Raw genomic sequence first — 25,824 nt, forward strand, 5'->3', positions numbered from 1 at the left:
TTCTGTGATTTTTACTGGCATTCATTATGCTAATTCCCTATTTGCTGGTTTTACTGTTTTTTGGCCCATTTCACCGCACATCCAGAGCATCTCAACTTATTTTCCAGCCTAAGGAAACCGTATCTCTCAACACCTTCCTAATTCATGATAAAAATTTTCGCACAGGACTGGCCATGAGTTAGTATTCTACAATCACATCATCATATCTTACAAAATCTAATCCATTTTCTTTCAGTCTCCTTGTTTTTGTTGTACTGAGTAATGCAGGCCTTATGTGCTCACGAGTTTTTGTACTAGTCCTCAAACAATCTTTTTCCCTTCAAATATGATATTTTTGTTCTTTTTTGTACCATCTTCAGCCCCTGACACACAGTTCGGTTTGTCCCTAAGGTAACAGAAATGCTTCACCTCATCTTAGTCTTGTATTTTAACTGTAAAGAGATGTTTCTCCTTCCTCACTTCATTTATCTTGCCCATCAGAAATTCTTTATTCCATGCAATGTACATAATAGAAACTTGAGCAGCTATTATGGTCCCACCCATTAAAATTTATGTGTAATATTTTTAAGTTCACCCCTGTACCACTCCTGCAGCATCTGCTTGACAGTTTTTTTCTTTGCTTGTTTTCTAGTTAACACATGCTTAATTTTACTTTAATTGATTATTATTCCTCTCCTCTCTATTCCGCTATTCTATCTTGTATGCATTGCAGAAATTTATGTAATATTGTGAAGTATTTAAAGGTATATGTTTTCTTGCATTAACTGATGGGATTGACAATGGTTGCTATTCAGGCAGCCAAATACCTTGGTGAGAGGTTTTGAATACTGTGGGTTTGTTTCTTTTAAAATTAAATTTCATATTAGCAAAATGTAGCTTGATGGTATGGAATCCATTACTTTTAAAGTAATGTGTGTAAGTTTGAGAAAAAGCTGAGTTACTTATAAAATCTTTTTGGATAGTCTGATATAAGGAAAATTACATTGTACAAGGCTCTTGTAATAACTTTATTAATTTCTAAGTTTTCAGTTGTTTTTGAAATCCAGTTTGTTTATTCCAGGATGTATCTGTTAGTAGCATTGATTCTGAAGTTGACCTGGGAGAAATGTTAACAGCTTTGGAGGAAAGTTTGAAAGAACAAAACATTGCAAAAGTGACTGAAGTGAAAGCTATGGTTGAGCAAGGTAAGCGAATGTTAGATTTTTGTTTTTTTATCAAGCAAGTTTTTAAACTTTTAAGAAAAGCAGACTGTTGAATGGTAACTTTCTCATGTTTGGCTCCTAATCACTTTTTGTGGTAAAGCGCATAACCTTAACCCTTTGTGAGCGGGCGTTGTCAATTGATGACTATATATAGCTTTAGGGTTATGACCGGGTACAGTATTGTCCCCTGACGATCAACATTTTGCACTGTAAAGTTTGAATGAATTTTTCGGGAAAAGTATTCAGATCACTTCCATGGGCCATAAATGACTCATGGCAACTGTTACGACAACTCTAATAGCTAGTTGGTACAGGAGAGAGAGATCAGTTTGCCTTAAGATTTCATGGGGAATGTACTGCAGCTCCCCATCCCAGGACATCTCATAAATATTTTACAATAAATATACTCAGAATTTGTTACAGATTTTAGCTCTTATCTGTCATGATATTGTGTGAGCTGTAATTATAATTTTACAAAATAGAATAAAAATTATTAGAAAAAACATAACTTGGTAAAATTAGTATATTTTTTACGACTGTCTTGGTAAAGAGGCCCTGACAGGGTTGGAAATATTCACTTTCAACTTCCTGTGAAAGGCACAAAAAGAATTTTAATTTTTTTTCTTATACCATGTGCATATGCATACCTTCCTCTTAACATTGATTTTTTTTTTTATTTGGTTACCCTTAAACCTAGCCTGGTCTGGGGGTGTGCTTAATATTTATATAGCCTGTCTTGTAGGGGTTAATGTATATCTTCAACTTTAATACCATCAATCAGTGGTGGACTATGGAAGTCAGATATATGGACCAGCATGTAATTTGACAGTAAAAAACTTGAGAGTCCATTCAAAATGAAGTTCTAAGAATCTGTGCTGGTGGTTTGAAATCATCTCCAAATCCATCATTTCAAGTTGAAAGTGGCAAACCCATGTTAAAACTACCCTGTAACCTTGTAACTATTGAAGTACAATAGAAATACAAGCAAGTGATTCTCCCACTAGAAAGTTGTTTGAACAAAGAATCATTTTTTTTAACGATCTTCCTTCTTCCCAATTAGAGCTAATCATGTCTGTAAATCTGTAAATATGTGAATCAGATTTCCTCCAGAACTAAAACTGCCTACTTCTTGGGCTATCTGTATTGTTAGAATCTGTAATCATTTATATTTTGTGGATGAAAATCATAAAAAAATATACAGTAGAACATTTAGAAGCAGTTTATTCTGCTAGCTCCAAATCTCTAACAGGCAAAGGATTTGTTGCCATTTAAACTAATAAAACAAATAAATACTCTTTACCTAACAATGTTTTGTTTTTACAAAACTGAGTGCAATAAATTCAGTACCTAAATTTATCAAAAAAATGCCACCACCGAGATTTTTGTTGGAGACTATTGAAGCCCTTTGGAACTATTGCCCAAAAATTTCTTTTATGCAGCAAGATACACTGACATTGATGAATTATATGAAGATGTAATGGATTCCTGCCCATGTCAGCATAAAGGGAAATGAGGATACTACATTTAAATGAAGCTGCTAATAAAATAGTCAGGGTTGCAATTTCTGTGACCAGATAAAGCATAAAACATCTCAGTCAGTGATTGTTTAACATCTCTAAAACCCATTATTTTTATTAAATTTATCGAATAACAAACCTCATAGTATATTAATTGGGATCAAACCTACGTTTGAATAAGCCATTCTTTGAACCAGAAAGAATGTCATGCCGGTCATTTTATTTTGTCTTCAAATTTCTTACATTTGGTTAACTCATAGATACTTAATAAGTAACCCACATGATCCAGTCCCTGTATGCAAAGGATGCAGGTCAACACCTTCACTGTTATGCATATCATATGTGAATGTCCACGCTTCAACTAACACTGAATAACAAGTTTTGTAATAAATCAGTAGAGAAAATTTTGTCAATCTTCACAATTTTTTATTTTTTTAATTATCAAGTTTTGAGAGAAATGGAGCTTATTAGTTTAACCAGTGGTTTGGTAAAATTACTTAAGTCTACTATTCAGTAATACAAGAGTCCTGGCTGCCAAGAATCATAGGCTAATGGCTGCTTGGGTTGGACTGCTCAGCACCTCAGGTTGAATACTTTTTTACTGCCTGCTATTAGTAAACAAATTAAACCCTCAGTGTTATGATTTTGAATAACAGTATTCTTCCATGAGTAATATCCAGACAATTGCTTTATTAGGAGTATAAATTTAATTTAGAAATTATTCTTATTCTTCAGTTTTACATTTTGTTTTCACCCACATGTATTGTAGTTGATGATACCATTTCCCCAAAGAAACTGCATAATTATTATCTCAAAGTAGGGATTAATATGTGACCCAAGGCATTTAGATTTTTGGCGTGACTATTACCCAGGTATTCTCTCTGGATATTTTTATTTTTTTATACCTCACTATCAGGGAGTGCTGTATCCCTCTTGGGTGACAGAGTGAGGATGTATTTCAGAGGACCTTGGGCTGAGTGGAATCCTTCCAACTATAGTCCATTCGATTTTAGGGTACTCTTTTCATCTCTTGTGTTAAACTAGGATTCTGTGAAATTTGCTATCCTGTTGATTTAGAAGTTGTTAGGTATTTGGTGATGAGGCCAGTATTTTGTCCTCCAAATAGTATATGGGTAAAACGCTCTTGTGAGATAGAGTACCATAGTACTTTCTTGATTTTGAGCAAGCCCACAGGGGCCATCCGTCGATGGTCCAAGCAGTAACTGCTAATATTAGGAAACAGAATCCCACCACCATGATCCACTCTGTCTGCAAGAGATATATCTCTGGCAGAGGCAGACATCCACACCAGAGAACAGTACTGTATCCTAGTAAAGGAAGGATAAATGACCTAAAACAGGTTGCAATGATGAGGCCTTACACTTAATGCCTAACTTTAATGCGGCATTTGCCAACGGTTTCATTAGATGTTTCTTTAAAGTAAGATGTGAGTCAGAAGTTACGCTAAGAATAGTTAAAGATTCAGACTCATTCAGCAGAGTCCCCTCCACCTGAAGGGGAGGATGGGTTGGAAAACCTGTGAGATCTGCTAATCAATAGTGTTCTCGTTTTACTGGAGTTCAGTTGCATACCCCACTGGCTACATCATTCACTGATCTGCTCCATGTCAGTTGAGTCTAAGGGCAGCTTCATTTCTCCTAAGTGGAGACTTGACTACACCCACAAGTGTTGCATGATTGGTATACTGAACAATCATGTTTTCCAGGACAACAACCATGTCACTTAATACATTAAAAATAACAGTGGACCAAGAACACTACCATGTGGAACTCCAGACACAATAGGTCTTGGTTCGCTAAAAATCCCATCAGCAGCAATATGCTGCTGCCTATCAGTAAGGAAATCTTGAAGTAAACCTAAAATATATCCGTTCAATCTAAGATTCTGAAGTTTATAAATAGGTGCCTTGTGATTTACTAAATTGCAAGGAGCACTAAAATCTTTTGGAATTACTCTGCACTCAAGACCCTTATCAAGGTTTTCTTGCAAATGGCATGTCAAATCTAGAAGAGCATTGCAGGTACCTAACTACTTCCAATATGCATATTGACTATCAGCTAACACTCCATTAGATTCCGTATACATATACAGTAGCCTAAAAATAAGCTTTTCTGTAACTTTGGAGACCACAGGGAGAATAGAAATTGGCTAGTAGTTACTGCAGTCTGCAGATATTCCATTCTTTGGAACAGGCACAGTATTACTAAGCATGTGCTCATCTGCAAAGATACTACATCGACCTAAAAATCTATAGAATCTTATAATCTTGGGAGAAAACACACCAGAAACCTTTTTAAAAAATAAAGGTTATTTTTATAAAGTAATGATGTATTATTTTCATACAGAATTATTGTTAATATTAAAATTCAAACTGTATAATATTGTGTAATATAGTTTCCTATTTTTTTTTCTATTTTAGGGTTAAGTGTGTTTCTTTCTTCATGCAATCACCAAGAGGGTTGGGTTGGATTAGCAGAAATGCGAGCTCAGCAGTATGGCAAACTGGCTGATTTAATTCTTAGTTACATTACTGATTATGCACAAAATGCAGATTCATACTCTTTGGCATTAGCTATAAAGAATATGGCGGAACATCATTTCATGGTAAGCAGTTCTGTGGAAAAGGATAATTATTAAATATTCTATGGCTTCTCTTATTGTACCATGGCTTACATATAAGATTAAATTAGTATTTTTAAAGTTATGTAATTGTATTAGCATGTTCTTTTCATTATTTTGTCCTTTTTATAACTGATAACTGTTGATGTTTCAGAATATACAAGAAGAAATGGCTAATGTACTGCATTATGTTGATAATGAGAGCATATCACAGATGGTTTTACAAATGAAGGAGCAGGTTAGACCAGCAGATATTTGTGTAGTGCCCTTCTCAATAGTTTTGGAAAATTTTTGATTGATTTACTTATTGTAGTATACTGGAAATGTTTATATTTTGACTACAGTTGATTAACTGATAGGTTTGATTTGAAGCAGTTTCCATAATTCTTTTTCCCACAGGTGTCCTTTTATCTCCGGAGTGTAGAACAGCTTCAGCTTCCTGAGGAAGGTGCAGACAATAAGGGATTAGCCGAACAGTACCTTGTGAGTATATATATTTGTTTTTTTTAGAACTGAATATACTTTTAATGCCGTGTGAAGGTATTGCATGGGAAGATGAGTGTTAAACTGGTCATTGTTTTGTTTAAGATTCAGCAATTAAAAGAAAGTACAGTTAGATTAAAGATTAATTTAAAGTTAATTGTAAAAAAAATCCATTATTGTATTATATTCCACTTTCTGAGATTTTTTGATCTGTCAGTTCATGTCCGTCCTTAAGTCACAATTTCTTACTGACTGCATTTTTACCTAGTGTTATCTGTATTTGATTGGTCTGTGTAAAGTTGTTGTCCTTGTTGTAGTAATAATTTTGGTGTAATTTTAATGCTTAACAGTCATATGTTACCGCAGTTTGTCCAGGCTAACCAAAACAAAATTATTACAAAAAATTATGGGAAGTATAGAGATACTGTATGTTATTCAAGAGTTGCCTTTTGAATTACGTGGTATGATCCTCAGGTTGCTTTGCAAGATTTTGCTTTGGCTGGTCAAAGTAAAGTAACTTTACACTCCAGGATACTGGTTTTTGCCTTTATGCAGATAAATGATTTGACTTTATCATAGCATGTTCAAAAAGTCAGACAGCAAAAATAAAGATTTAATGTAATGAGTCTAAATTATCCATAAAAGATTCCTCACTGACATAAAAATACTGTTTACAAAAATAAGGTAATAAATAAAGTATATACAGTACTGTATATGTTTTTGCACCCTGCAGAACTATAATGTATTGCTTATTGTTTTAATGCTAGGTATTATGATATGGTGAAGTCTAAGGAAAAAGGGCACAAATTTTTTATCTACTGATAAATTTAAACTTTCATCCCTAAAAATTTAGCAGTGTGTTCCTTAATGCTGTCTCGAAATTTACTTTTCATGCTAGGGTTCTGGTTTTAGTTCCATTGTAAAGCTGCAAAGTTTAATTTATTATAGTATGTTAGAAAAGGAACCTTAACATGTAAAATGTCTGAATGAGGAGTTAAAGTTAGTGGGAAACACAGTTGTTTCTATTTACATGAAAAATACTAATTCAGAAATGAAGTAATTACTGTCATATACCTTTAAGGTACTTTTCTTTATGCAAAACAACAGTAAATTATCTTTTGAATTGTATGTTAAATTATATGCATCTTTAAGAGCTGTTTATGCCTGTTATTTGGCAGTAAAGCGTCAGAAAAAGCATTCAAAGCTTCTTGTGATGCTATGTTTGTCACTTCTCATGAACACCAGAATTTCATATATTCTATCTGTGTGTGTATAAGAAACTGGGTAAGCTAATCGCTGGAAATTTGGCCCATTCTAAAATTTGCCAACATAGCATACAGCTATCATCTCATGACATCACTCCCAAGTTTTGTTTGTTTCCTTGTTATGACACATACATGTGTTTGTAGCAAATTTTTCAGAAAAGTAGTTTAGTTTTATATGCATAGTCATCTTGGGAATCTGTGGTTGGCTTGCTTATGACATATAGCTGCTTCATCTGAATATCAAAAGATTAATAATGAAAAGGGCATCAGAGACCCTTCTATAAAGTTTCTTGGAATTGTATTAAGTAGGATATATGTTTTAGATAGGCATGGTAAGAAATATTTTGAAACATTAACAAACAAATTAGTCACAGTTTTTAGCCCTTTGAGGTTTTGATAGGGTTCCAAAATTCATATGTGGCAAACTGCACCTTTAGCAGTTATGGATGTAAAATTTTTTCTGTTGTTTGTTATCTTGAATTTATTTTTCAAGATATAAAGCTTGTTATGGTGTCATTCTGGAGCTGAGTACTTGTACTTTATTGCTAGTATGTTAAAAAATGGGAAACAACAAAAAAGAAAAAGACAAATTGCCATGAAATTAGCTGAAAACTTTCATGCATGACATCATTAGAATCTCAGTGGTTGGAAGAGGATGATTTCATTTAACACAATCTGATTCTCAAATGGCTAACCCTATGTTACTGTTTCCAATTGATTGAGTATTGTTTTAGTATCTCAGAAATTGCTAGGTTCCTGTTAAGTGATCAGTGTTTGCAATAAAAATGTTTGTTTTTTTATCCACAGGCTTGGGGTGATAAGCCTGTGAAGGTAATATTGAAAGATGCATTGAACAAAAAGTGTGTAGAAGCTGCAGAATCTTATCTCCAGCTGAAACCATGGATTTATGGCACAGTCACCACTGATGAAATCATAACTGCATGTATTGATATGGCTCGTGAAAAGACACCGAATGAATCACACAATATTCTGGTTAACATGGTTAGTCAGCTGAGTTTTTTGCTAAATGCTGTAGAATACCACTTAATTTTTATTTTGATATAGCATTTCATTTTGAATGTACAGTTATTCACAGATGGGTGTAGTTTCATGTATATTCTTAATTAGGCAGTCATTTATGGTCTGAACGGTGCTAAATGACTTGCCTGTTTAGAAAAGTACCTTGGTCAACTTTTCACTTAATTCTATGTAAAAACCGTTTTTCTTATCCATTGAGATGCTGCTTCTTGTTCATTTGTTCTTCATTACTAGTGGTGTATTTTGTGTTAGTAGTTGCAGATGTATTTGTCATAGAGTAATTACTATGAATTATATATTTATTCAGTACATATTTATGTCTGGTTGAATAGTTGCTTCTTGAATGAAAATTTAATGAACTTCAAGTCATCTTGAGAACTTTCCATATCAGTTCTTATTAGTACTTTTACATTTAGCATTATTTTCTAATGGTAAGAATGAGTTTAATGGCTGAACTTTATCAATTATACTGATGATCTTGACACTGCAATAATAGCAAAAAGTTTATTTTTTTCTGCTGTAAATAGACTTTTGAAGAAAAGTCATGAACATATTTGCTTTACGGCAGACCTATCATTTAATTAGCTCATATTATGGTCTTCTGAAGTTGTAGACAGTTCACTTCCAGTACAAAAGAAGTCCTCCTGTTAGTTGCATAAACTCACTATGCACACTTATCCATGGATTCTGGGTTCCAGTGTGTTGACAACAATCTCTGTAATCCTAGACTTAGCTTAGAGAAGCATTGGTGGGCTTGATTTTGTTGCTCCCTGATGACACATTGTTGTTACATTCATCCCTTTTCTGTCATGCTCTGTCTAAGGTGTCTCTTATGAAAGAACTCATAGGATGAGCCCATAAACAAAACTGTACTGTGCCTACCCTGTTGGGTAAGCTGAACCTGGGAAACAATGTTCCCAAGAGTTTCGCTCCCCCAAAACCCAAGAAGACTTGGTATGATTCGGAGTTGTCCAAGTCTCCAGTTGTCCCTAGGGATCTTACCAGTAATAGAAGAAGAGCAGCAACAACAGCTCATTCATGGCAGGCAGGGTCATGTCTATTGAAGGAAAGGGAAAGCTACTCCTGGAATCCCTGTTAATGGCAACGAAGGAGGTAAAGCCTAATAGGACATTGCAGGTCAAGGGTTAATTTTTGCTATGCCATATGTAGTGCATGTAGTCTCCTTAGGTACACAGCATCATCTCTAGTAGTTTGCTATGGTATCAGTTGTATCCTCGCCCTCCAGAGAGTTTTTCCAACAACTGGAGCCCTCTTTGAAGAAGCATATATACAAAGCTCTCCAAAAGGGAGCCATAGAGAAGAACATCTTCCTTCATCACACTTCTTCACTGCCCAGGAGGACTCCTCTGAGTGGAGGGTGAACCTTGATCTGTCAAGGCTGAATAAGCACGTGTTGGATGTTCCAGATGACAACTATTGCCCAAGCATGTTCGCTCATTCCATGTTGGACCTGGACTGTCACAGTCAGTATGAAAGATGCATACTTGCACATTCCTGTCACTGTTCCCCCTTCCTTTCCTGGGGTTCCATATGGGGAGAGACGTACGGATTCTGGGTCAGGCCCCTTGGTTTGAGCATTGTCCTGAGGATCTTTATAAGACTGGCAACAAAAATTGTCTGAGAGCTCAGGTGAGAGGTAATTCTGCTGGTGGCTACCTAGGTGATTGGCTAGTTTGAGGGAGCACCAAAAAGGGGTGCTTATGAAACCTATGTTATAAGGTTTCCTGATCCACTGGGACAAGACTTGCCTTAGATTGAACAGGCTTTTTGTGTGGCTGGTACATGACTGCCATGAGATTGAAGAGGTTTGACTGCACTGTCTCAGTAGGTGGTATGGTAAGTCTTGACCCCAGAGGTCTCCTAGCAGAAAGCATTAGCTCCCTCTGATGCCTTGGTGCCTCTTGAGAGATTGCTAGGATGGAGCAGTTATCCTGCATTCCCTCCCAGCATGGTTGAGTTAGTCACTTCATTATCATGCATTTAACATACCTACTGGTTATTTATCCTTCTTTATATGCTGTTAATTTCTCACAGCTCTGGTGCTGTGGTATTTCTCAGAAGTTGCCAGGACAGAATAGTTATCGTGCTACAGGTTCTTTCATCTCTATTTACAGTTAATTCCTCATGAGAACCCTAAGCAGAAGAGGAGAAGTGATCCCTCAAATAGTTTTTACCAGGGATTGATTTATTCTGGACAGTTGGGATTCATTCTTTAGGAGCTAGGCCATATCATCACCAGTCAGTTTCTTTTATTTGCTTCTTTGAGGATGAGCAGTAAGTACACTCAAACAGGTTGTGATGGAGGAAAAATCCATTTTTGGTAGCCACTGTGAATCCTAAAACCCACCCACTTTCCGTGACAAAAGACGTGGGAATCATTAGTGTAAATTTCTCTCACAGAACTGGTTAGCTTTGGTTGCCAATGTAGGTTGGACAAAGAGCCTTCTTCCCTTGGGTCCATTTGCATTACATCAGTGTACCAACAGTGGCACAATTCCAGTCTAGGTTGGTGCTTTGAGAGAATTCTTGATATTAGTCAATCTGTCTTAATGGAGCTCCAGTGGCCCCATAAGGGTAATTCCTTTGAGGACATAGCTGCTACAAAAGATATATTTTATGTCTGTCAAAACTTTTTTTTTTAAGATAATGCGAGGGGCTTGCAACTACACATCTTTAGTTTAATGTCTTTATGGAGGTTATTTACTATATATAGTATGCCTCTCTTTTCATTTTAGAATCTTTGATGCCTCTGCTAATCTCAATCCTCTGAGCCTGAAGTTGGATATTTGATTCCAGTCAGCTAATTCTAGGGATCTTATTCAGCAGGGATTCATTCCTCTTGCGGAAATTGCAGTTGGGGCTTATTTAATTAATAGGTTTGCTGTGAAACAAATGTTTTCAAAAACATAACCTTTTATTCAATACAAACCTGTTATTTGTATCAAGTGTCTGGCTTCCCAGCTTTGCTGATTGCTCACAACTCTAGCCCAGACTATATGAGAAGTGAGGCTCTCACCAGCTTGAAAGCCAGTATCCATGAAGCATATGTGGAACAGCAGAATCTCCTTTTTTTGGATTGAGAATGGGATATCTAGGATTCTTGAAGTCCTTGAATGCCAGCTACTTTAAGTAATGGGCATGCATTACAGAAAATTTTAATTGAGTATATATAAAAAAAATTCCCAGTTCAGTTACATTTTTATTTTAATGTTCAGTTACTCTAGCTAGTGTTCCCAGCCTGAGAAGAACCCTAAAAGAGTTCAGAGGTCTGGTTAAACAAATCATTTATAACTAACTAACTCTAGCTAGTGAATATGACTTATAAATTTTTCTGCAGTTACAGTGGTTAGTGAATATGAGTTATACATTTTATCTGCTTGTACGCCAGCTGGTAAATATGAATTAGACATTTTATCTACAGTTGCACTAGTTAGTGAATGTTAATCAGACATTTTATCTGCCAAATACTGTAGTTTAAACTAATAAAAGCCACATGCACATGTTCCTTATTTCTTTATTCTTTCAAGAGGTTATGAAAACATGTACAAATGTCATATACTCTAGTGTAAAAGAGATTTTTACCCCTCTATGGATGAATTACTGTAGCCACATTGTTCTTTTCTCAGGATGAATGCTACAATGAAAAACTTAAACGGATACTTTACTCTAGCGATGATTTGTTTGTCTTAGAAGTTTTAGGAGATGCAATGAGAAAGCGAGGAAATTTTAGCCATGTAGAAAGTATGGCTGTAGAGTTAGTTGCCATCATTCATAAGACTCACTCTGATTTCTTGACCCTTCCTCCTCAGTAAGTAAAATTTATATTATGGTTCATTGAATAATTCCATTTCCTTCAAAAGCACTTAAGTAAAGCATGAAAACTTACTGTCCCTGTTTGCCACATTGACGCTTATGTATAAAATACAGCTTAGGCAGTGGTAATTAAAATAACCAGCATATAGTAATTTTAGTTGCAATGTCATACTGTTGTTAACTACATTATATGCAATTAGTATTGTTTTACATGTAACATTTAAAGATATATGTTTAAATGTTTATCACAAATTATTTTTTCTCTTTTCTTAGGGTATGGACAGAATTAGTACATCACGGAGATGCATCAGCTGAAAATGTTATTGGTCCTATAACTGTTGGGCAGGTTGCTCAGTGGACACCTCTAGCTATGATGCTGGTGATGACAGACCTATATGTTTGCACATCAGGTAAATCATTCATTTGCACAGTATCGAGTTTATGTAATCCCGTAGAAGACTTGATTGTTTTCATACACAAGTACAAACCACAATATGATACTTGCTTCTACATTCTAGGATTAATTATTATTATTTTTTTTTTTTTTTTTTTTTTTTGTTGGGGTGTCTATCACAGTCATCCTATTCAACTGGGTGATTTTTATAGTGTGGGATTCTGGGTTTCATCCTGCCCCCTTGGGAGTCCTTCACTTTTCTCACTATGCGGCATCTAGTTTTTCCAGATTCCTTTTCAGGGATCTTGGGATCGTGGCTAGTGCTCCTATGATTATGGGTACAGATTCCACTGGCATATCCCATATCCTTCTTATTTTGATTTTCAGGTCTTGATACTTATCAATTTTTTCTCTTTCTTTCTCATTTACTCTGGTGTCCCATGGTATTGCTACATCAATGAGTTATACTTTCTTCTTGATTTGTCAGTCAAATGTCACGTCTCGTCTATTGGCACGCATCACCCTGTCTGTTCTGATACTATAGTCCGAGAGGATCTTTACCTGATTGTTTTCTATCACTCCCTCAGGCTGGTGTTCGTACCACTTATTACTGCAAGCTAGCTGGTGTTTCTTGCACAGGCTTTGGTGGAGGGCTTTTGCTACTGAATCATGCCACTTTTTGTACTGGTTCTGTGCAAGTGCCGGACATTCGCTTGCTATGTGGTTTATGGTCTCGTCTTTCATATTGCGCTTCCTGCATATGGGTGAGATGTTATTTCCATCTATTGTTCTTTGAACATATCTGGTTCGTAGGGCCTGATCTTGTGCGGCTGTTATCATTCCTTCTGTTTCCTTCTTGAGTTCTCCCCTTTGTAGTCATTGCCGTGCTTCATCGCTGGCCAGTCCTTTAGTCTGTCTCATGTACTGTCCGTGCATTGGTTTGTTGTACCATTCCTCTGTTCTGTTTTTCATTCTCCTGTCTCTGTATATTTCTGGGTCTTCGTCTACTTTTATCAATCCTTCTTCCAATGCACTCCTTAGCCACTCATCTTCACTGGTTTTCAGATATATCCCCAGTGCTCTGCTCTCGATGTTGACACAGTCCTCTGTGCTTAGTAGCTTTTCCCTGCTTCCTTTCATGTTATGTATAGTCTGTCTATATTTGCTCTTGGATGTAGTGCTTTGTTTATTGTCATGTTTCTTAGTTTTCTGGTCTATGCTGCGAAGTTCAGCTATCGTCCACTCCGCTACTCCTGCGCTGTATCTGATTACTGGTACTGCCTGATATGTGTATGATTATTATTTTTAATAATTATAATATGGGTGCCGTGGCAGAGTGGTTTAGGTCATCGGTGGGCTGGTTAAGCAACATTGGGGCTGTTCAGAAGTTTGGATGGGTGACCACTCTCCTCGGCATTGATTCCTTGAGAAAGGATCTTTACCACAATTTCTTCAGTCTACTCTGTTGTAAATGAGTACCTGTTCCCGATGGGGTAGGGTCCAGCTATGGGTTAAATAGTAAAACTCAGCAATGATGGAAAGAAATGAAAGAATAAACGACGATGTAAATGGAACCTCTGGCAACAAAGGAGCTTCGTCCGGCAGCCAGGTATACAGCCCAGTCGATGGGAGGGACAGTCAGGTACTTGGAAGTCATCATCCAGCAACGGATCACCACAGCGACAGTAACCGTCAACCAGAGACTAGAGCTACAGATGCAAACCAGAGGAAGAAATGGACGAGAGAAGAAAATAAGGAAATATGGAGATGCTACAGCAGAAGCAACCCGACAGAAAGGGAATTACAGAAGAAGACTGGTCAACATCTGGAATGAGATAAATAACACCCCTCAAACAGAATTGAGGCTGGCAGACCAAGTAAGGAACATAAAGAAAAAGAACTGGCTCTCCACATCAGAAAGAGAGGGACTTGAAAGAGAAATAACACCCAGCAACAAAGGACAAGAAGATGAACTAAGGGACGATGACATAGAAAACGGCAAAAGTGATTATTATTATTATTATTATTATTATTATTATTACAGGCAGTCCCTGGTTATTGGCGTGCTTGGTTATCGGCGATCTGGTTTTACAGCATTTGTCTAGTGACGAAAATTGGCAATTTTTGGCGCTGAAAATTGCTGATTTCCGCTTATCAGCGCTGATAATGGGTATTGGCGCCAATACATACCTAACAGAGGTGCCGATAACTAAAAATTGCCGATTTTCAGTTATCATCACATCATCAGAATGGAACCCCCGCTGATAACCGGTAACTGCCTGGATGATGATGATGATGATGATAATGATGATGATAAAAAGCTGCATTGTGCAAATTAATCTTATATTGAGTCTTCTCAATTTTCCTTATGACTTGCTTCGCTTCCATGTTAATATTGGTCAACAACTGGCCAATGTTCATAATTCAGCAAAGAGAAATACCTCCATGTAAAAAGCATTTATATGTATTCCTTGCACAAGTGCAGGTATTGAAATACAATGGGGTAAATCTGTAGACTTGCTAGCAGATGGATCCTGGACACTTCAAGGTATTTGGAGTTTCTTTTGTCATTCCGATTTTGCGAGCAAATTGATTCTGGATGCTTCAAGGGGAGTTTCTTTTGTCATACAACGTTTCAACCAGCCCATTGGTAATTTTTGGGATGGGTAAGACTATTCTAGACACAAGGGGTGTGGGTGAAGGTGTATATAGTGTTGCCTTCAGGAGTAGCTCTGAATTCTCAGTGGTTGCTAGGGGCTTATTGTCCTTGAGGAAAGCCTTTTCTCAGACATTGATTGTTGCATCCTTCCCTGTGGGCGACCATTGGAGGATGCAAGGGTGAGGATATAGTGGTACTGGGAGGATCGCTACCAGTAGATGGACGCTCCTAGTTAGTTTGCTTGCCAGGAATGTTGGCAGGTGTCACCCTTCATGCTGATGTCGGGAGGGAGAAGGTCTCATGTATGGTATTTAGACTGGGCTTCTCTCTCCTGATGTTTAGGGTTTCCAGGAGGCATAGGTGGCAGTGGTTGGTCGTATGGTCAGTTATTTCAGTATAAGGAATGTCACCTATGGTCAGCTATTTCAATATTCGGGATTACAGTGTGGCACTTACGGTCAATTATTTCAATATTGGGGATGATGGTACTTATGGTCAGTTACTACAATATTGGGGATGATGTCGCCCATGGTAATTTTTTTCGATATTAGGGATGATGTCACTCTATGAATGATCATTGCTGCCTATGCCTCCTAGAAGCCCTACACATTGGGAGAGAGTAGCCCAGTTTAAATGCCATGTAAGAGACCTTCCTCCCAATGTCGGCATGAAAGGCGACACCTGTCTGTTGTTATTATTATTATTATTATTATTATTATTATTACTATTATTATTATTATTATTATTATTATTATATAGAGTTTTCTCTGTTTTTATAATAATTGATTTTTCTAAGTTACTGCATTCTGCCAGTAACATGCTGATGTTTTCATATTTGGAGAGGAAAGCAGGTTGCAAAATTGGATAGTTTATTTCTGATGAATACAGTACAGTACAGGCAGTCCCGGTTAACGGCGGACTTGGTTAACAGCGATTCGGTTTTAGGGGGCTTGTCTAGCGACGAAAATCGGCAATTTTCGGCAGCGAAAATCGCCGATTTCCGCTTATCGGCGCCGATACATAACTAACAGAGGCATTGATAACTGAAAGTCGGCGCTTTTCGGCGCCGATAACCCCCGAACGTCACGGAAAAGCACCGAAATCGCCGATTTTCGGTTAGTGGCGATTTTCGGTTATCATCACACCCTCAGAAACGGAACCCCGCTGATAACCGGGGACTGCCTGTACTGTATATCAGTAGCAGAATACTGAAATTGGGAGTTCATCCTCCGTAGAGTTGTCCTCCAGGAGAAAGTCTTCTGTTGAGTTGTCCTCATATTTATTATCAAAACAGCTGCACAAGAAACCTAATTATGAAAAACAACCCAGCCCCACTAGCGAGAGATCCTCTCAAACAGACGAATGTTGTATACCGATTCAAATACCCAGTCCATGGATGTCCAAGCTCTTATATCGGTATGACCACCATGAAACTGGCTTGTCATCCCAAGAAGGCGCCTTAAAAACCATATGAGAGATGCCCACAATAATAGCATCACAAGGAATGAAATAGTGGAGAATACAGAAGTAATCGGAAAAGCCCAAGACCCATGGACCCTATGGCTGCTAGAGGCACTCTAAATGCAGCAAGAGAAGACCTTATTAAATACCACCCAAGAGGTATTCCTCATGCCTACCAACATTGGGTGGCTTATTGCTCCTGTAGCTGACAGACAGGTGCCAGACACCTAAAGAAGCAAGAATCCTGTACAAGAAACTCACAATAATGTCGGAGATTCTGCGAGCTGCATTGTACCTAATCGGCATATTCTCCGGGAAATACCAGAGAAGGGCGTCACATATTAGCCCTGCCGCTCAGCAAGGTTGCAACAGAGATATCATCAGTGATAAATTTTTGGCTTGCAAGGAAATCTCATCAGCTAATCCCAGTGCGAATTTTTCTCCTCAGCCAATCCCAGTGCGAATTATTCTCCTCAGCCAATCAGTGGGTAGCCTAATTTGACCTCCCACTGAACCTTCTCACATATAAAGAGCAAGACACATCGAATGTCAGTCTACTCCTGTCTTTTAGTGTGACCATGCTCAGTGGTGCCTGAGTGAAACGAGGCCTCGATTAACACTAAAGAAGACTTTCTTCGGGAGGATGAACTCCCGATTTCAGTATTCTGCTACTGATACTATACTGTATTCATCAAAAATAAACTATCCAGTTTTGCAATCTGCTTTCCTCTCCAAATAGGACAAACATCAGCATGTTGCTGGCAGAATGCAGTAACCTAGTAAAATCAATTATAGGCAGTCCCTGGTTATCGGCGGGCTTGGTTATTGATGACCCAGTTTTATGGGGCTTGTCTAGCGATGAAAATCAGCTATTTTCGGCACTGACATGCGCCGATTTTTGCTGATCAGTGCCAATAATTGGGTATTGGTGTCGATACATAACTAACAGATGTGCCGATCTCCAGTTATCAGCAGCGATTTTCGCTTTTTGTCACGCTGTCAAAATGGAACCCCTGCTGATAACCAGGGACAGCATGTATTATAAAAATAGAGAAAACTGTGCAAACTGAATGCCGCCAATCCAGCTATCACTTTCAACACCACACGTATAAAAGTGGGTCTACTACCAATTTATTATTATTATTATTATTATTATTATTATTATTTTATTATTATTACTACTAGTATCATTATCATTATTATTGTTATTATTATTATTATTATTATTATTATTATTATTATTATTATTATTATTAGGTAATTTAACAACACCAGTGAATCAAAACAGCTAGAATTGGAATGAAGTACTAGCAGAATAATAGCAGTGGTTACTTTATTTGGGACAGCTGCTTTAGAAAACAACAACTGCTTTTCTCTTTTCAGATTAAATTTTATCTCCTCAGATTTACATTATTGTGCTAATGCAGGAGGTAAAATGGATGTTCTTTTTGCTGGGTTTTTGTTATTTTTATAAAGTCAATAATTTTGTGATGGCAGGAGACAAAAAGACCCTTCTTTCTAATTTTTTAGGTATATTTGTATAACAATGCAGAATTCCTTACCCTTCAAAGACCCCACAATTCCTAATTGACTCTTGACTTAAATATTGTTCTTTTCACTGTTAAGTGGAAAGTTTATACTGTACTTTGAATGTTAGTTTATTTTGTACAAATTTGCATATTAAATATTAGAATACAAATTGCTACAATAATACAATACCAGACATGATATTGATGTTTTTTAACATTACTTTGCCCTACTTGTTAATGTCAGACATGTTTCGTATACACAGTATTTTGATCGTCAAAATTTTTGTTCTTGTAAGTGAGGAATGTTGTAAAACAAACAGTAGGTTGGAGTATAAAATAGGTTACAATTTTTGAAAAGAGCTAAGGTGAAATGTTCAACCATTGAAGATCTAGCCACTTTCTTCCTTTTTTATTTTTAATATCACTAAATTTTATGATAATTCATGTTATATTTTGGTGTGTGTTAATGATGACAACTTTGTAGGAGTTTCTTGCAATCTGTAACAAATTCAATAATAGATGCAGGCTTAATAATGATAATAGAAAATAAAAAGTGCATTGCAAGTGAAGTTGCATGCATATTTTTGTGGATTTTATGGAGTAACTACTGCTTTGTATTCTCATTGTGGTATCCTCACATTAAAAGTGTAATGAACACTTCATCCAAATCTTTTTACGCATGTGTGTATGTGCTAGGAATATTCAAGTTATTTATTTGTTATGGCATACAAAAATTAACAAAATCCTTACTTTGTAAGCTACTTGAGCTTGGGCTGTCATATATCATCGGTTGAAACACTTGAGTAAATATTCAGACTTATATTATTGTACTCACATGTTGTTAAGGGCTGTTAACTCCATCAAAGTATAAGAAATTGTTTGGCAAAGTTAGCTTATCCTCGTTGGTTTGTAGTAATAGAATAAAGAAGGCTAGGAACCTATTCTGCACACAAAGAAAAAGGTGTATGGAACACAGAAAAAGGGCATAAAATTTCTTTTAAAGAACATGAATGAGGAAACAGTAACACAGAATGATTGAGGACTATGAATTTGTTTTCCTTGTTAACATCACTACCAGGAGCAACATATGAACTACAAAACCCTGTGTGTTACATTACAAATTATCATAATTGCTACCTTTCTTATGTCAAAGAAGCTGGAAAAATTTTGATATATTTTCCTGAATGTAGAAAAGCTATAAGAAAACACAACAGGAATAATGCTGTTGCGAGCAAGATCACTGAGTGGACTTTGACAAAGTAATATACAACAATTAATAATTAAAAACAAATGCAGGGTTGTGAAGAGGCATTAGCTACCTTGATATCTCTAGTGGCTAAAAATACAGTTGACCCTCGGTATTTGCAGGGGATACATACCACAACCCCCGCGAATAGCTAAAATCCACAAATACTTGACACCCCTCTAAAAATGCTTATAACTGCCTATTTTGATAGTTCAAACACCAAAAAACCCCTCTAAAAAATATATATACCTGAGTATTTTATTAGTTTTATCACAAAAAATGCATTTAGTCACGAAAATTATATGAAAATACAGTAATTCGTGAATATTGCTCTGTGAAAAATACCACGAATAGGAGAATTTTCCATTAATAATGTGTATTCACTATACATTCCACAGAAATATCCGCTAATAGGTGGAGCCGCAAATCTGGAACCGCGAATAGGCAGGGGTCCACTGTAGTCTGGCTTCTAGGAGTGGATCAGTTAGAGTAATGTTTTATTGGATACTGCCATTTTGGAATTGTTATAGAAGCTAATATGATTGACTAGGATCATAGGCATGGTAATTCTAATGCTAACCTAGGGCAAAATCAGGAAAATGAACATGTATGATATCTGTGATTAAAACATATGTAGTAGTTATTTTATGTGGAATGTACAAATGTATGTCATGTGACCTTAACATCTTTTGTTTTCTGAAAGTAGAAATGAATGAGATATTGCAGGTAAGCAAGTAATTTTTGAAATAATTTTTTTGATATTTTCAGCTATGAGTAAGTGCATTTCTGGGCTCGACCTGTGTCACCCAGTGAAATGGTTCCAATAGCACACATTTCTAGGTATAAATATTGCTAAATATACCAGAGAAAAAGCTATCCATAATGCCAGGGTTACTACCCTGGATCGATCACCACAGTGGTGTCGGTATACACTAAGGGGGTGAGTGGTAGCCACTATCACAGATGCTTTGCCCAATAGATCTCTCCGTTCTCAAAGCCCCCCATCATGGGAGAGCCGTTCTACCTACTACCTTCCCGCTCGCTACCCTACTACTCATGCCCGCCATCTTCATTCCAAAAATTTAGCACAACACGAGAACATCGTGTCCCTTTCTTTGATATTTTTGGTACTTTTTTACAGCTGTAATCATGTCATCCCGTGAGGATTTCACACCATCTAAGTTGAGTATTATATCTGATTGGTTTTAAACGAGAGGCACAGTATTCATGAATTGTGCGTAATATATGTTTACTACAGGTGCGCAGCCGAACGTAGCGCCTTGTTTGCCTCTGTTGCGTTTTCGACCTTCAGTCTCCGCAAATTAGCAGAACAAAAATCTGCTGGATATTATCCAATTGCTCCATTTCGGTTTTTGGAGCATATTTTTGAGAGAAATTACCTTGTTGCTGGTGTAGAGGCAGGGGGACCTTTGTATCATGGTTTGAGCCAGGCTCAATTATTTCTGATCATAGAATTTGAGTCTTTTTATTAGTTTCCTTTCCTCCACCAGCGAGTTGGTGCCTTCTCGATGGTGTTATTATTATCATGATTATAGCTGATGTGTACAAGTAAACTAATTTATGTGAGTGATTCGGTGTCAGAGGTAGGCCACGTGTTCCTTCTCTGCCACCGAATCATTTGTTTATATATAATCTCAATGTCATGGGTGGTTAACATTATATTTTATATATTATTTTGTTCTGGTAAAAAGAGATGGTTATAAAGGTAGTTTCTAGCCTAGCCTACCTGACCAGGCCGTGATACAGTTTTGGAGGGTTAGGCTAGGCATGACATGCGCTTTACACGATGCTCAGGCTACCTAGCTCACCTGACCAGGCCGTTTTACGGTTTTGGAGGGTGAAGTTAGGCGAGTAAGAGAGTCCCTCTATTTACACTTAACCCACCTGACCAGGCCGTTAGGTTTTGGAGGGTGAGGTTAGGCTAGTGAGAGAGTTCCTCATTCACACTTAGCCCACCTGACCAGGCCGTTAGGTTTTGGAGGGTGAGGTTAGGCTAGTGAGTGGGCTCCTCATTTCACACTTAGCCACCTGACCGGGCCGATTCGGTTTTGGAGGGTGAGACTAGGTTAGTACGAAGGGTCTACTCTCCCCACTCCTGTAGCGCTCAATCCTAGCCTTCCTGACCAGGCCAAAGTTTTGGTTTTGGAGGCTAGGCTAGGAACAAGGAGGTTTAACCTCCTGCTTTTTTGTGTATTTAGCCTAGTCCTTTTTTACCTGAACGATTAGAATCTGCTATTTGGCGACGTTGCCTGGGCGACATCCTCGTAAGAGGAAAGCCGATCGCTTGCGCTCGGCACCTCCGTATAGGAGGTTGTATTCGGCTTCTCGGAGGGTGCATCCACCTGACCGGTTGCCGTTCCGCCGGGTTTCCGCCACTCATCTCCCTTTCCCTTTCCGGGCCAGACTAGTTCAGGCGATGTCTCGTTAGTTCGCTACTAATTACTTATAGTAGTTAGTAGCTGGAGCGTCGAACACTGTCCCATGAAAGCAAATAGGAGTTACGATACGATAGAATTAGTTGTTTTAAAGGTACTTTATATACAACGCCTGCTTGAGGCGGCGGAGTCTCCGCCGGACTAGTCGGGTCTCTCGTATGTTATTGTCCAATTAACCACTCCAGTGGGTATGGTTTCCGGCGTATTTTACGGTTTCCATTATTTGGTTACTGATTTGGGTGATTTGAGAGATGAGCTATATGCGAACACTCTATTTCGCTCATATTACGCCGATTCCATATTATGTGACACAATGAGATTTCAGTGACAAGTCACAGCGGAGTAACATAGAGTACTTGCTTAGAACACAAATATTAGTTAGTTAACCATCCTGTAGCATAAATCTATGTTAAAATAGACTTTTGCTGCCGGACTCAGTTTCGGTGGATCCTGCCTTGATGATACTCATGTACTATCATTCCACTTACAGATGGTACATTGTCAGGAGCCAGGTTGCACGGCCATCCTCCAACAACCCTGCGGACATGAGGTGTGCCGCTCGCACTTCAGCTGCGCGGTGCAAGTTGGAGACCTGGTTGTTTGGCACCCGGACGGCTGTGAGATTTGTTACGCTCTTTACGAGCTGGTAACAGATGTGTCGGTAAGTGACAAGAGACTGCTAACCTTTAGTCCCTTTGATTTTATTGACTCAATTTGGATATATGCGAAAAATATTGGAGAATATTTTTAGCAATCAGTACAAGTCTTACCTCCTCTTCCAGTCTAACCAAGCAATCCGAGCCTCTTCGCTGTCGACCCTGAAGACCTGGGTCGGTGGATTTGGAAGGAATGTTACGTCTGGCCGCCCCTATGTACTGTCGGAGGAGATTTGCAATCTCCTTTATCCGAATGCTCGGATCTCCGCCGCAGTACCGAAGGACATGGCCGCCCCACTCATTGCGAGGATCAGGGAAGAGACGCAGACCCCCCAAGACGAAGATCTGTGCGAAGAGGTGGCGGAAGAAGTAGCGGCCATCAACATTCACGTTGAACCGATGAGCGTTGATGACCACCAGGTAGAAGGTAGGGTGGTAAGTGAGGCAGGTGAAGGTAGTAGAAGTAGGTCTATTTTATCCAGTTCACCTTCTTCGTCCTCTTCATTTCAGGGATTCTCCAAGTCAGCTAACCTTGGGGACAGATCCCGGTCTGTTATCCCCAAGGTGAAATCTCTGAAAAGGAAGGACTTACCTAAGCCTTCCAGACCTCAAAGGTCTAATCCGCCAGCTCCCTCTAGGTCGTCACTGGCTCCCAAACCAGTGACGTCCTCAAGCAAGGCTACTCCCCCATCTAGGGGGTCGAGGACCAGAGTTTCGAAGGCTAAGCCCCCACAGCCTAGCTTCGACTCTGAGGCTTTTGTCGACCTGCTGATGCAGAGGATCGATTCGAAGGTTGAAGCTCGGCTACAAGATCTCTCGTCTCAGCTTGTCACAAGTTTAGAGACCTCAGGACAGTCAGTGTTGTCATTGGCACAGAGGATGGAGACCCAGGAAAGTTTGCTTGCCAGATTCATCCAATCCAAAGCAGTACAACAGTCATATGTTGTCCCGGATGCCTCCAGACTGCCTCCCTTTGATAAGAGGAACCCGTGGCGGCTGGCCCTGCATGCTCCGCTGCATAATGACACACTGACCATAGAGGGATTGGGCACTCGTCGTCTGGAAGAACTAGAGTTCTTTCCAGCCAACCTAGTGCCTCCCTATCCAGGCTATGCCAGGTTAACTGAGGAGGCCTGGATTAGATCCGATAAGGTCCCTAAGGAAACGGTCATCTTTCCTAGGGACCAAGCTCAATCCACCCTGATGCGCGCTCTCACTGACTGGGAGTGCGAGAACACTAAACTTACTCCCTTTAGAGGAAGTTTCACTATGTTCTCTGTAGGTGGCTCTATTCCAACCCCCTGCACTACTAAGATTGCAGAGCTGACCCTTCAGGCTGGGATGGATGGCAAGCCCATACCTCAACTCCGGGAGACAGATCCCACTTCCCTTCTCTTCCCCGGAGATTCGGAATGTTGGTTGGGAGCTCCGGCGACGTTCACGGTGGGGAAACTCGATCCCGAGTGTGCCTCCACCCTGTTCAGCGAGCAACTTCCCAAGATTCCGGAGGCTCTGCTGAAGACGGAGTATGAGGCAAGATGCAGGTTGAGTCGCTCCAGTCATTCCGTCACCATCTCAGAGGTGACTGCACTAGTATATGCTGACGAACCACTGTTTCAGGTTCTCACAAAGTCATTACTGGCATCCTTCCAATCGGACCTTTATGACTTTGTGGTTGCAAGGCAGAACTGCCGGAAGCACATCTTCGCCGACGCCACCATCAGGCATGAGCCCAATAGACTCATGAAGAGCTCTATCTGGGGACCTAACCTCTTCCCAGAGGATGAGGTCAATAATGTCTTGGCAGAGGCAACCAGAGCAAACCAGAGCCTTCGCTCTCGCTGGGGTCTTCCTTTCAAAAGGAAGTCCTCTGAGACCTCCGGACCTCAACCTAAGGGAAGGAAGAGGTTCAGGAGATTCCAGGACTATCAGAAGCCTCAGGCTCAGACTGTGCTTCAGGTGGTACCAGTCTCGCAGATTGGACAGCCTTCCATATCCAAGGCACAGCCTCAGCAGCAATTTGTTCTAGTACAGCCGGCTTAGCAAGCTTCGGCTCCGCCAGCCTTTCGTGACGTCCCCAGCTTTCAACGCCTCGTTTGAAAACCAGGGGGCGTTTTGCGGATACAATAGGCATGCGAGGGGTAGTAGAGCCAGAGCCGCCTACAGAGGTAGAGCAGCGTCCAGACCTCTCTCGCGTGGAAGAGGAGCCCGAGGAGGCAGAGGAAGTAAGACCTCTTCCATTCAATGAGCCTCCTCAGGTAGGCGGGAGATTGTATCTCTTCTGGGACCATTGGACCTTCAGTCCATGGGCCCACAGTATAATTTCGAAAGGTCTGGGATGGAGCTGGAGCAGAGGGCCTCCTCCGCCAGTCAGATTCCATCAACCTCCATCCAAAGACTTACTGGACTATGCAAAAAGACCTTCTGCAAAAGAAGGAAATAAAGAAAGTCAGACACTTGAAATTTCAAGGCCTTCTGTTCAGTGTCCCAAAGAAAGACTCAGACAAGCACAGAGTAATTCTAGACTTGTCTCGTCTCAACTTATACATTCAATGCGACAAGTTTCGCATGCTTACAATCTCGCAGGTATGGACCCTACTTCCCCGTGGGGCCGTCACCACCTCTATAGATCTTACAGACGCATATTATCACGTCCCGATTGCGAGAAATTTCTCTCCTTACCTAGGGTTCAGACTAGGAAAACAAGCATACTCGTTCAGAGTCATGCCATTCGGGCTCAACATAGCGCCCAGAATATTTACCAAACTGGCAGAGACAGTAGTTCAAGAACTACGGGCTCAAGGGATTATGCTGGCCGCGTACCTGGACGATTGGATAATTTGGGCATCCAACACCAAGGAATGTCGAAAAGCAACAATCACAGTAATCAACTTCCTGGAATACTTGGGATTCCAAATAAACAGGAAGAAATCCCGTCTAGTTCCGGCTGCTCAATTTCAGTGGTTAGGAATCCAATGGGACCTAAACACACACAAACTGTCACTTCTGCCAGCCAAGAGGAGGGAAATAGCCAAAGCTACCAGGCAGTTCCTCAAGAACAAAAGAGCCTCTCGTCGTACTCCAGGAAAGAGTTCTAGGCTCTCTTCAGTTAGCTTCAGTAACAGACTTGCTACTAAAAGCCAGACTGAAGGATATAAACAGGGTATGGCGGAAATGAGCCAACAGCAGAAACAGAGACAAGGTGTCTCTAATTCCGCCCGATATTGAGGAAGAGGCTTCAACCATGGTCGACAGTCAAGTTTGGCGAGGTCAGTGCCTCTTCAATTTCCCCTCCATCGCTAGTGATCCATACGGATGAGCGGATGGGGAGGATACTCCCAACACAAGAAAGTTCAAGGAACATGGTCGACAGTATTCCGCCAGTTCCATATCAACATTCTAGAGGCAATGGCAGTATTTCTAACATTAAAGAAACTACATCCA

General features: G+C 39.3%; 1 protein-coding gene across 1 annotated transcript in view; it reads left to right on the forward strand.

Annotated features, from left to right (window-relative positions):
- LOC136838811 (spatacsin) overlaps positions 1-25,824 on the forward strand; it is a 125,469-nt gene that overhangs the window by 48,688 nt on the left and 50,957 nt on the right. The window contains 7 exon segments of the mRNA XM_067104422.1: positions 1,061-1,184; positions 5,160-5,344; positions 5,514-5,597; positions 5,759-5,842; positions 7,915-8,109; positions 11,793-11,974; positions 12,253-12,389. Of these exon segments, the coding sequence (XP_066960523.1) occupies positions 1,061-1,184; positions 5,160-5,344; positions 5,514-5,597; positions 5,759-5,842; positions 7,915-8,109; positions 11,793-11,974; positions 12,253-12,389 (991 nt within the window).

The sequence above is a fragment of the Macrobrachium rosenbergii genome, chromosome 5, assembly GCF_040412425.1.
Source record: "Macrobrachium rosenbergii isolate ZJJX-2024 chromosome 5, ASM4041242v1, whole genome shotgun sequence".
Taxonomy (NCBI): domain Eukaryota; kingdom Metazoa; phylum Arthropoda; class Malacostraca; order Decapoda; family Palaemonidae; genus Macrobrachium; species Macrobrachium rosenbergii.